A 12,353-nucleotide genomic window follows, 5' to 3' on the forward strand; every position below is an offset into this window, starting at 1 on the left:
GACACCCATTGTGAAATTCTGGGTCGGCACCAACGTTTGAAATAACACTTTGGCCGATACCAAAAATTTTTTTTTTTTGTTGGTTATTTTGTTTTTGTTGTTGTTTATTTCCTCTTTGTGCCAGGGAAACACAGATGTTCATAATAAAAATAAAAAAATAGCTGAACTTTTTAAGTCTTTCAGCCCTTCATCACACATTCTTTGAATGAGCACAAATACAATCATACAAATTTATGAAGCAACCTTTAATTTATCCTTTCACATGACAAAGATTATTTTTGTGAAAAATAACTGTTTCAAAAGCCTTTTTAGCCTGCTATACAACGACCTACTCAATGAGAAGAATTTGTCAGTACTTACATAGCCCAACAAAAATTATTTTTGGGAAAGCTAAACTAAATGTAAAAGTGATTAGAAAAGTAATAAAGTTAAAATAATCAAAGTTAAAATAAGTGCCGTCCTCTGGGACGGAATTATGGTCCGATGTTATGTCGGACATGAGGAAGTGAGAAGCCGCCTCCACTGCACATGTCTGCTGCAGCTGCCGGAGTTTTGCGCTGCAGTGACGGAGCTGGTAGAAGCCTTTTTCTCTGGAATATCGCATTTAAATGGCTTAAATAAATACCCTGGGTTGACATTAAACTTTTTTTTCCTATTTATCAATTGCATGGAGGCTGTTTGGTGTTATAGCGAGAAAGCAGATGATTTGGACATGTTGGCCTCGCGTGGCACGCTGGGTCCAGTGATAAAAGTGCAGCTCCAGGTTATTACTTGTATAAATTCTTATATTCAATAACAGACACAAAATATTTTAGTTTAATGTATTTTATTTCAGTCGTCATACATCACCATAGCAACATATCGTCAAGGTTGTTTTGTTTTCCCTCGCTCATTCCATGCCGTTCAACAAGTGCCATTATCCCATTTCCGTGTCCCCATTAGGCACGGTACTTGTTTTGTTCCATAAGGAAACAGAGTAAAATTAAATACCCACATCTAAAAAATAAAACATTCTGTTTTGCGGTGCCGATGGTGCCTGGGTTGGCACCATCGGTACCATCGTAGTGCAGGCACCCTATGGCTGGTGTGCCATAGACACCGACGGTACCATCGGAGAGGGAGACGTGTGCAAATTGCGCCCCGAACGCTCCCTCTCCGCACCCCCCTTGGGATGGCGCCCAATGCCGCCGCCTATAGGAAGGGCCGGCCCTGCAAACAACATTTAGCCGGTAAAAAATGTATGCAACACAACAGATAAACATCAGCCACTGCCTCGGTGAATGTCATCTTATTTGCTGATTGTCCTATGGCGGTCAACAAGGCAAGTACTGGCTGATACCAATGTACGGCTGATAAATCGGTGCATCCCTTTCTGAATTGTGTTGCAGAGCGGAACTCCGTCCCTGCGGATCCTTCGAGCAGACTGGCACCTTCACATCTGTAAGTAGTGATATCAAAGTGTATGTTTAATTATATTGGAATAGTATGATGGAACTGATTTTATTTGGTGCTTACTCTATGTTCAGTATTTTCTTTCCTGTAACTTTGTCACTATACTTCTATATGTTTAGCAAATTAAAAATATGAGAACTAAAATATTTTGAGTTGTTTGTGATATGCAAATGATTATTATAATAGAAAAAAATCTATATATAGACATACATACAGCTTATTTATTAGTAGTATTTATTGTCGTGATGATAAATATATAAATACATATTTAAATCTTAGGAAAGATGTCAATGTAAGAATAGACTATTTCCATATTTATCAGAGATGTTTTGGATGCAGTCATCCATCGAGCCGGAGAAGAGTCACTTGTTTGTTCTTGTTTATGGTTTTCACAATTAATTCTGTTTTCATCCTGTTTTTCTCTTTTTCTGTCTCTTTCTATCGATCTCTCTGTGTATCTCTGTCGCCGTCACTCGTTCCAGTGTGACCAGAATGGGAAACAGTTGTTACCATGCCAACCAAACATCAGCCACACCCCCCACCTCCAGCTGTTTGCCGACAGCCAATGGGAAGGTAGATCAATTTAACATAATATTAATAATCATAATAATGATAATGATATTTACATCAACAATTAAAATGATCAACAATTAATGTGTGTATATAGATATCTCTATGTATCGTTTTAGGATTGCGGTTATGTGGGAAATATGGCTTGAAACTAAGCTATATTTAATTTAGGCAGTTTTTCATATTTTCAATATAAAAGCAATGGGTTTAAAATTGCTTTAAATGTCGAGAATGTCCTTTTCAGATTGGTCAGTGTTCTCCACATCTATCTTCCTCCATCTTGACTCATTGTCTTCAAGAAATGAGTCATAATTACAGTTATTTCTCTAGAAGTTTACGTTTTGAGAACAAATAGAAATAGATGTAAAAACTCCCTTGTATTTCCCCCCGGGGTGGAGAACCCACAGTGATATTTCCTGTCAGGTTTGTCCTTCCTTACTTCCTTTCTCCATAACGTGCAGCTCGAGTGGTTCTGTCGTTCAGACACTTTTTAATCCGCAAATCTGTGGAGACATGAAGGTGTAAATGAACAAATGTAGTAAAAGTACAAACTCACAGGAAGTGTTATCGATCCCCCTTTCCTTCTCTCTTTCCATCTCTGTCCTCCTCTCTTCCATCCATGCAGCATCCCACCTCCCCCATCTTCACCTCCCTCACATAGACTGGTCATGTCTTCATTTGCAGAAGGAAGGTCACGGTAAGAGCTCATCCATCTGTCTATGCATCTGTCTAACGTCTTTCTATCTGTCAGTGTAACATCTATATCTATCTGTCTATCTTTCTCAGAAATCCGTCCATGCAATCATTCATTCATCCATCTACCAGTTCATCCTTCAATAATTCTCCCCACTCATCAATCCCTCAATTTGTCTATCACCTATGAATTCATCCCTCCTTCTCTCCCCCTTCTCCACCTGGCAGTCAGCTTTAGCCTTCACTTACACAAATATTATCCCAAATACAGTTATGAGTCATAACTTAATGACAGCTTCCACGGCTAATATAAAATCATCATCTACCCATCCATCCATCCATCCATCCATCAGGTTTTGTTAGTGTACCGGGGGCATACTAAATGCTCAATTATGATTCTCTGACTCAATTATAATTTCATGTGCTGGTCATTTGCTACACAGCAGCAGTACAGTTGCACTACAATGCAGCTCAATGTTTTTACCTTGTTCATATGTTCAAATATGCGACTCGGTGGTTATACAGTATTATACTGGACTGTTTTGTGGTTATTATACTAATCAATGTTATTATTATATTCATATATTTTAAGATTCCCCTTATTTATAATTCCTATTTTTTTTTTTTTTTTTAATCTCTGTGCAATTTTGTAAGCTATCAGTTTTATCCTTTTATTGTAATGCACAATGTCAAAAAAAAAACCCACTCTTGGACTTGAAGAATCTCAAGATGCTTTTACACTTGCATTCCGGATAATGTCCAAACATTGTCCAGATTTACGCTTTCACACATGTAGCCAAAAGACAGAGATTGTCAGCTTCAGACGCGTTTACACCACCTGGAAATACTGAGTTTGGTTTAGACGAGGGGCGGAGCCTGGGTAGAGTGTGCAGGAGACAGGACGTGATGCAATGACGCTGCAGAGTTTTACAGTAGTTGGTCTTTTGTGTTGATACTCCATGTATTTGGACGTATCCACAATATAAACAAGAGAGTGGAAAGGAATAATAAAGAAAGTAGTGCAAAGTAGTGCAAAGTAGTGCAAAGTAGTGCAAAGTAGTGCAAAGTAGTGCAAAGTGGTGCAAAGTAGTGCGAAGCAGCGACGCTCCTTGCCGAAGATCCACAGAAAGGTAAATAACTGGCGCATGGTAGAGACGTCATCAACACCGACACGCCCACTCGCTCGCTGTGAATGATCCGGACAATCACCTGCTCTGTTCACACATACCACTCAACCGGACATTACCCACACTTTGCACTAGGGCGCTGGCTGGATAATGTCTGGGTCAAACCATGCAGGACATTTGTGTTTGCACGCACTGCTCATCTGGCTAATGTCCGGATCATTTCAGGGTTGTAGTGCATGTGTGAAAGCAGCTTCAGTCGACTGACGGATCAACAACTAATGATTAGACTCGTCAACTTTCAGGGGGCAGCCCTAGTTATCGTAGTGTAACTCAGTGATTAGTATTTATACAGCATTATAGTGTTATATATGACTCAGTGGTTATAACGTGTAACTCAGTGGTTATGCAGTGTTATTAAATAGAAATGGTGTAACTCAGTGGTTATGCAGTGTTATTAAATAGAAATGGTGTAACTCAGTGGTTATGCAGTGTTATTAAATAGTAATGATGTGTAACTCAGTGGTTATGCAGTGTTATTAAATAGTAATGATGTGTAACTCAGTGGTTATAAAGTGTTATAATATGTAAGTCAGTGGTTGTAAAGCGTTGTAAAGTGTAACTCGGTGCCTAACCCCCTGACAGACCCGGTGCCGTCCTTCCAGTCGTGGCAGAGCAGTGACGAGGGGGAGGCAGAGCTCTCCCCCCTGGCAGGACGCCTGCTGCCCCCGCCCCTGCTCCCAGAGGAGGAGCTGAAGGAGGACTCCTCCCCCTGCTCCTCCCGCTCCCACCCACCCCTCCTGGCTCCTCGCTTCCTGGACTTTGGTTCCCAGCGCTTCCTGCAGCAAGACGCTCCTTCTAGACCCCCCAGGTGAGTCCCAAGGAAACTACCTGTTTTTCCTCATTTTCATTTTAGGGTCAAATTTCCGAGTGACGCAAACCCCCCTGACAGAGTGATGAGGGGTTATTTAGTGATCATGACTGGCTGGCTGCACATAATTCCCACTTATTACAAGGCTACTTACCAAATTCATGGTAAATGTATTATTCATGGGATGGTAGCTCAGGAGGTAGAGCTGGTGGTCTAGTGATCCAAAGGTTGCTGGTTGGATCCCAGGCTCCTCCTGCTAGCATGCTGTAGTGTCCTTGAGCAAGACACTTAACCCCTCATTGCTCCTGATGGCTGCGTCCGTCGGTGTTTGAACAATTGTAAGTCGCTTTGGATAAAAGCGTCTGATAAATGACTAAATGTAATGTAATGTAAATACAAATGGGAGAAATACACAAATATTGATTAGAAATTACTTCATTTCTCAACTTAGTTACTCAACCATATACCAATATATTTCAAGATTCAAGATTTTTTATTTGTCACATACATATACATACTTTCATACATATATGCAGTGAAATGTAATGCAACGCACCCGGTGATAGCACACTATATGTCCTAGGAAAAAATAGAAAATAAAATAAAATAAAAAGTAGAAAATTCCTTTCTAATAGACCGACTAACTGACTCCTAAAACGTAATACAGTAAGTGGAATACTTATAGAATAAGATAAAAATATATAGAATAAAATACAAGAAAAATGAATTGAAATAAGATGGAATAGCTAGAAGGAATATGCCTTTGTATATACAGATATGTGCATTTAAAGTGGCATGTGAATTAAAGTGGCATGTGAATGTGAATAGTGTGAGGTAGTGTTTGGGATGATACAGCACAGTATACAACAGTACGGCGCAGCAATACGGCATCACGAACAACCCTGAACAGTGATACAGTATGCGGTACAGTATGCTACAAATGAAATGAAATTTACCTACACACTTAACTATTTACTGTGAGTAAAGTGGTTTACTAACGTTGGACAATTACAACTATCATGAAATGCGTCGTGAATGGGACGTTGGGGATTTTGATATACATCCGTCACCGTCCATCTCACAGGTCTTCCATTGTAGTTTCTATGTAGCGTCACCGCATGGCGCCGCTAGCCAGGGCTGTGATGACGACCGTATTAACCGCAGCTCATTACTGTCATCATTGCAAATATTTTTTATTTTTGTATTTAATTTTTGCGCTGGTGAAGTCTCAGCAGGATATGAAATACAAACACAATAATCGTTGCGAAGTTATCATCATTGACTGTCTTCCGTTCTATGTTGACAGACTTCTGGAGAAACTTTTCAGTTTGCGCCGTGAACGATTCAAACATATGAAAATATATTTATGATTCCCCTTATTTATAACTCCTCATTGAAATGTTATCCCTGCGCATTTTCGTAAGCTTCTGTCTGTTTTATCCTGTTATTGTAATGCACACTGAGTGACAAAGTAGACAACCCCCCCTTCTGTCTGTAAACCGTAATACCACGGTTATACGATGCTTTTCACTGCGGTAAGTGATACAAGGGACATGAATCATTATTAACTGGTTAATGCTATTGACCAATCAGAATGCAGTACTGCATAGAGCTGTGCAATAATCATTGAATCAAGTTTGTTTTGATGTGAATATGACATGACAACAGTAAGTCTTTGTTTTTTCCCGGTGCGTGCGCAGGCCTCGCAGGGCGTGGCTGGGTGGCAGGGAGGCCGGGCGCGGCGGTGAAGCAGCGTCTCTGCAGCTCAGCAGGAAACTGCAACACCTGAAGAAGAAAATCAAACAGTTTGATGAACAGTTTGAGAAGGAGAGGAACTACAAGGTGTCTGTCCGTCTGTCTGTCTGCCTGCCTGTCCGCTGTGTTAAACATCCTTTTAGCCTTTTTCACTTTTTGTCAAGATGCAAACTCAGTTGAACTCTTCTCCCTCTCTCCCCTGCAGCCTTCTCATGCAGATAAAGCATCGAACCCTAAAGTCCTCAAATGGATGACAGAGCTGACCAAGCTGCGCAGGCAGATCAAAGGTCAATTTCTCTTTTCATTTCCCACTGAGTGACGAGAGGTCGAGCACCAGAGAACATTTTATTTATGCATATTCTTGTTATTTCCCATTTTCACTTTTACATCTTCAAAGTAATCACTCGGTGTTAGTGAGGCTGCGTGATGATGATATTTTTATTGCGATCTGAATCTCCACCATAAACACACTGCAAAGGGCTTGGACTTACGAGGCCTTTCCAGTGGGTCACTACGTCCATGAGGTAAACAAAACAACACGGGATGGTAGCTCAGGAGGTAGAGCTGGTGGTCTAGTCATCTAAAGGTTGCTGGTTGGATCCCAGGCTCCTCCTGCTAGCATGCTGTAGTGTCCTTGAGCAAGACACTTAACCCCTCATTGCTCCTGATGGCTGCGTCCGTCGGTCTTTGAACAATTGTAAGTGGCTTTGGATAAAAGCGTCTGATCAATGACTAAATGTAAATGTAAATGTAACACGTGCACGTATGGACCTTCCCCTTTGAAAGTGTGTGCTCTGAGCGCCCTCTGGGGGAAGCAGGGGGAAGTGAAAAGCCAGTTTCAAGAAACTATCACGACCAGTGAGACGTTTTGATCCCACCTGCATCGTCTCCTCCCTGCGATAGAACAGGGAACACTGTTTTGTTGTTGTTGTTGGATTCTTCTCCTCGGTGTTTATAGCAGCAGAACAAGGGAGTTCACACCGGCTCATCACTCTGCTACGTCCGTTTCCTTTCCCAGACGCCAAACATCGGGCAGAGAGCGAACTGGGCCCCCACACCCGTCCCCGTAGCAACACCTTGCCCAAGAGCTTCGGCTCTAAATTGGACCACGCCTTCCACGACGCACCGGTAGAGGGCAAAGGTCAGCGGCCGAGCAGGGAGGAGACGCTGGAGATGATCCAGCGGAGGATGAAGGGGAAGCGACAGGAGGACGGCTGGCCGGACGACATCAAGGTAGAGCAAGTGGAGAGCCCGGTTGTTCTCCAACCCGAGTGTTGACGTAGTTCAAACCTTCTCATGACACCGTGTCCTGTCCTCACCTAGAAAATGACCAAGGATCAGCTTTGTAGTGAGAAGACGGTTCTGCAGAAGAACCTGCTGCACTACGAAGGCCTTCACGGTCGACCTGTGAGTGAAGCACTGACCCGCCCCACCCAACCTCCCTCTACCCTCTGACCTCCACCACTCCACCCTCTGACCTCCACCATTCTACCCTCTAACCTCCACCACTCTACCCTCTAACCTCCACCACTCTACCCTCTAACCTCCACCACTGTACCATCTAACCTCCACCACTCTACCCTCTGACCTCCACCACTGTACGCCTCTGTCCTCCATCCCTCCACCTTTCTAGCCCTGTCCCCTCCACCCCTCAGCTAACTCTTGTATCTTCCTCCTCGTCTCTGCCTGGCAGGTTAGCAGAGAGGAGTGTCTGGTGGTTAAACCTCTGTACGACCGTTACCGGCTGGTTAAACAGATGCTGACCAGAGTTTCCATCACACCCACTGCAGTACGTGGACACACACCAGGCGGCGCTGCACCAAGCGAGTCCAGCTTCTGCCACATCACAACACTTGTGTTGTTTCACACTCCAGGTTTCTCCCTCGAGTAAGAGGCGGAACCAAACCCTGCAGCCCATCATCGAGGGAGAGACGGCCCACTTCTGCGAGGAGCTCAAGGAGGAGGGCGGGGAAGGAGGAGGAGGAGGAGAGGGGGAGAAGGAGAGGAGCGGAGGAGAGGAGGAGAGGGAGCGGGGCGGAGGTGGAGACCCCAAGGAGCACATCATGAACTGTGACCCCGCCCCTGCCAGCGAGCAGCCCATGAGCGAGGACCAGAACCTGCTGGACGCCCAGAGCAACTGTCCCATCAGGGAGAAGAACCAGGGGGAAGGTTCTGGAAAACTGGAGCTGAGGCTGAGCAGCACCAACGCCTCCTCCATGTGAGCGGCTTCATTTCCTGTTTCCCATTGTTTTTTTTCAATAATCTCAATGAAAAAAATGGATTAAGTTGTTTATCTGCTGTTGAATTAATCATGTAGGGCAGGATGTCACCATTTGATTCAAGTCAAGTCCCGGCCACGCCCCCAAGTCCCGACCTCGCCCCCCCCCCCCCCCCCCAAGTCCCGACCTCGCCCCCCAAGTCCCGCCCACGCCCCCCAAGTCCCGCCCACGCCCCCAAGTCCCGCCCATGCCCCCAAGTCCCGCCCATGCCCCCAAGTCCCGCCCATGCCCCCAAGTCCCGCCCACGCCCTAACTGGATGTTCTGGTCCTCCAGGCCTGAGCTGCTGGAACAGCTGTGGAAAACCAGAGCAGAGAAGAAGAGACTGAGGAAGACGATCCGAGAGTTTGAGGAAGATTTCTACCAACACAACGGCAGGTAGGTACACACACACACACACACACACACACACACACACACACGTATCAACTGACACTGTGGTTTCCATAGAAACGTGCAGAAGGAGGAGCGTGTGGCGCTCAAGGACGAGTACAGGGAGTACAAGAAGATCAAAGCTAAGCTCCGCCTCCTGGAGGTTCTGATCAGCAAGCAGGACTCCTCCAAGTCCATCTAGCCCCGCCCCCTGTCACAGGAGCCCCACCCCCTCCCTGGACATCAACCAATCAGCTGCCTCCTTTTTCTAAACCAGGAACTTCTCTTCGTTCGTCTCTCCATCCTTTTGTCGGGTTTTTCCCCCGAAGGAACCTTTTCCTCCTTTTCGGTTCTGGATCCGGGCGTTCTGTCGCCCCACCGAGCCGCTCTCTGATTGGTCCGTCGGTCAGCGCACCGTGCAGGACTCATTTAAACATCCATCATGAGCGTTTGTGTGAATATATATTATATTCCTGTTCAGTTCATCTATAATAATAATAATAATAATAATGAGTGTTATTAGTATTATTATAATGTATAGTTTGGTGTTGAGAGGGAAAGCTCCTCCTCTTCATTCTGCTTTTTCTTTCCGTTTGAGGGAACTTTCAGAATTTCTTTCTGCTTTTGTTCTGCTCTGTCTGCAACGCGTCCGGACGCCATTTCCCATGAGCCTCTTCACAGTGGGACGGGCGCTGGTGGGAGAGGAGCCTGGTGCATCGTGGGTAGGGGGCGCTGGTCTTAATATGTCAACATATTAATGTATTCGTATTTGTGTACTTGGTTTTCTTTCCCGGTGGGCGGGGCTTCATGTTGTCGCCGTCACAGAGTTTCAGTTTCCATTTCAAGTGGCGTGGAGCCAAAATGGCCGCCACTCTGCGTTTTGCGGTCGGTCAACTCTGTCACTTCCTGTTACGCGGGAAGTTCTTTTAAATGTTCCAGAGCCGCCGCCGAGTCCCGTTCTGTAACCGGAGAGACTCCAGTTTGCGCCTCCCGTCGTCAGGGGGTTAACCATAGATTTTGGGGACGTTTTGACTAAAAGCGGTTTCCTGCTGAGATTGAAGTCGGGGCCGGTTCCACCTGGAGCAAGCATGATGTCATAACACCACATTATGTAATAAACATCTTGGACATAACCACAGCACATCTTCCTGAAAAGCTCTCTCCCTTATGAGAATGTGGAGTTCTAGCGAGCTGCACAACATGAAATAATAACTCATTGTGTAATAACTTTGTAATAACACAGACGTGTCAGTTTCCATTGATGTCACATGTCAGGCACCGCCCGGGAGCCCACACGCACCACCCAACTTTATTACAAAATGTGGCTGTTATAGCTCGTGGTGTTCCACTTTCTGAAGCTGTGTGTGGAATCCTCCGTCAGTTTTGGAGCACGGGTGGGGGCCTGTTATTTGCACAGCATTCAGAGAATGCAGCCCTTCGTTTGTGAGTTATTTCTAAAAAAAAAAAAGAGGGAAAAAAAGAGCACTACTTCTATGAACATATATATCTAAAAAAATGCGAAGGAATGAATGTCAAGAGATTTTTAAATTATTATATATACATGTTTGAACCCTGTACTTTCATTGTTTTTGTGACGCCCTGAGAATGTGTATCGTGTTTTCTTTTTTATTATTATTATTATTATTATTATTATTATCATCCATACCGTTGATTTTGTATCATTAAGACAATACCAACAATGGTTTTTGTATTGACCGCTTGTGTACAGACGGCGCTAGTAGTTAGCTGTGGTGGTTAATCAATGTAAATCTACTTTATCTGCTCGGTTCTCTGGTTAGAAGCTCATCTAGATGCAGTACTGTAGTGGCTTGCATGGCAAATACAACATCAAAATACTAACAATAAGAATAATATAAAAACATGTATTGTTTCTTTCTACTGTTTGTGCCATGAAGATGAAGCAATAATAATAATTAAAAAAAATGTTTGGAAATTCTACAGAATTGACGTCTTTTTTGTTAATGCTCATGATAATTGCTTGTTCGCGTTATATGAATTTTAAAACTCAGTATAATTCTGGATATTGGTGAATTGTTTGATATTTCATCAAATTCAGGACCATTATTAAAGCTAATGCAGGTTTGCTGGTCTAGCAAAGAATTTGAGGTCTGAAGGCTGATGTTTGGTCACACAAAAGACTATGACCTTGACTGCTCGGAATATACACTACTCACAAAAAGTTTGGGATATTTGGCTTTAGGGTGAAATTTATGGAAAATGTAAAAAGTTCACGCTACAGTGATATTATATCATGAAAGTAGAGCATTTAAGTAGAAGCATGAAATGGTGATTTCCTCATCTCAGACAATTTATTGAAACAAAAGCCAACAACAGTGGTGGGTTTACCACAACAGCAAATGTCAATGTCTCAATAACTTGTCATGTGGCCTTGAGCATCAGTTACAGCTTGACAACCACGTCTCATGCTGTTCACAAGTTGACTTATTGTCTGCTGAGGCCTGGCCCCCCACTCTCCTTGAAGGGGGCCCTCAGGTCATTGAGGTTCTGGGGCACAGAGTTAGGAGCCTCTACACGGCGACTCAGCTGATCCCAGAGGTTTTCTATGGGATTCAGGTCTGGAGAGAGTGCAGGCCACTCCATTTGAGGTGCCCCAGTCTCCAGCAGCCGTTCCCTAATGATGCCACCTCCATGAGCTGGAGCATTGTCGTCCATGAAGATGAAACGAGGCCTGTGTTGTTCATGCAGGGGCACAATGACTGGATGAATGATGTCATTCAGGTAGTATGGGCTTGTCACTGTACCATTCACAAAGTGTAGGGCAGTTCTGTATTGACTAGACACACCTGCCCACACGGTAACACCACCACCACCACCAAAGGCTCGTCTTGTGACACCAGTGGCTGATGCGTAGCGCTCTCCTTGACGTCTCTATCATTTCTGCTCAACGTGAATCAACTTTCATCAGAGAACAGCACTGAGGCCACTGGTCCCTCGTCCAGCGTCAACGCTCCCTGGCCCCTGCAAGACCATGATGCCTGTGCCTGGTGGTGTGGTCAGGTGCCCTTGCAGGTCGTCTAGCACACAGACCACGCTGATGTCAACGGTTTTAAATGGTCTGACTCACCTGCCTTAAATGTGCCTGGAGTCGAGTGGCATCATCATGCGGTTGTGCAGGGCACTGTTCACAATGAAGCGCTCATCAGTGTGGGATGTGGCCAAAGCACGTCCACTTCTATGCCTTTCTGTTACTCTTCCAG

The 12,353-nt window shown here is 44.4% G+C and overlaps 1 protein-coding gene across 3 annotated transcripts in view; it reads left to right on the forward strand.

Moving 5' to 3' along the window:
* fam13b (family with sequence similarity 13 member B) overlaps positions 1 to 11,067 on the forward strand; it is a 36,224-nt gene extending 25,157 nt beyond the window's left edge. For 2 of the 3 annotated variants that reach the window (XM_080008063.1, XM_080008064.1), the window contains exons 10-21: positions 1,389 to 1,440; positions 1,935 to 2,025; positions 2,648 to 2,719; positions 4,485 to 4,710; positions 6,411 to 6,552; positions 6,671 to 6,752; positions 7,484 to 7,698; positions 7,789 to 7,872; positions 8,159 to 8,254; positions 8,340 to 8,683; positions 9,019 to 9,120; positions 9,193 to 11,067. In XM_080008063.1, the coding sequence (XP_079864189.1) occupies positions 1,389 to 1,440; positions 1,935 to 2,025; positions 2,648 to 2,719; positions 4,485 to 4,710; positions 6,411 to 6,552; positions 6,671 to 6,752; positions 7,484 to 7,698; positions 7,789 to 7,872; positions 8,159 to 8,254; positions 8,340 to 8,683; positions 9,019 to 9,120; positions 9,193 to 9,316 (1,630 nt within the window). In that variant the 3' untranslated portion in view covers positions 9,317 to 11,067. The remainder of the gene's footprint in view (positions 1 to 1,388; positions 1,441 to 1,934; positions 2,026 to 2,647; positions 2,720 to 4,484; positions 4,711 to 6,410; positions 6,553 to 6,670; positions 6,753 to 7,483; positions 7,699 to 7,788; positions 7,873 to 8,158; positions 8,255 to 8,339; positions 8,684 to 9,018; positions 9,121 to 9,192) is intronic. The other variant, XM_080008065.1, reaches the window with a different exon arrangement.
* The last annotated feature ends 1,286 nt before the right edge of the window (positions 11,068 to 12,353 follow it).

Source organism: Zeus faber (genome assembly GCF_960531495.2).
Source record: "Zeus faber genome assembly, chromosome: 10".
NCBI classification, from domain to species: Eukaryota; Metazoa; Chordata; class Actinopteri; order Zeiformes; family Zeidae; genus Zeus; species Zeus faber.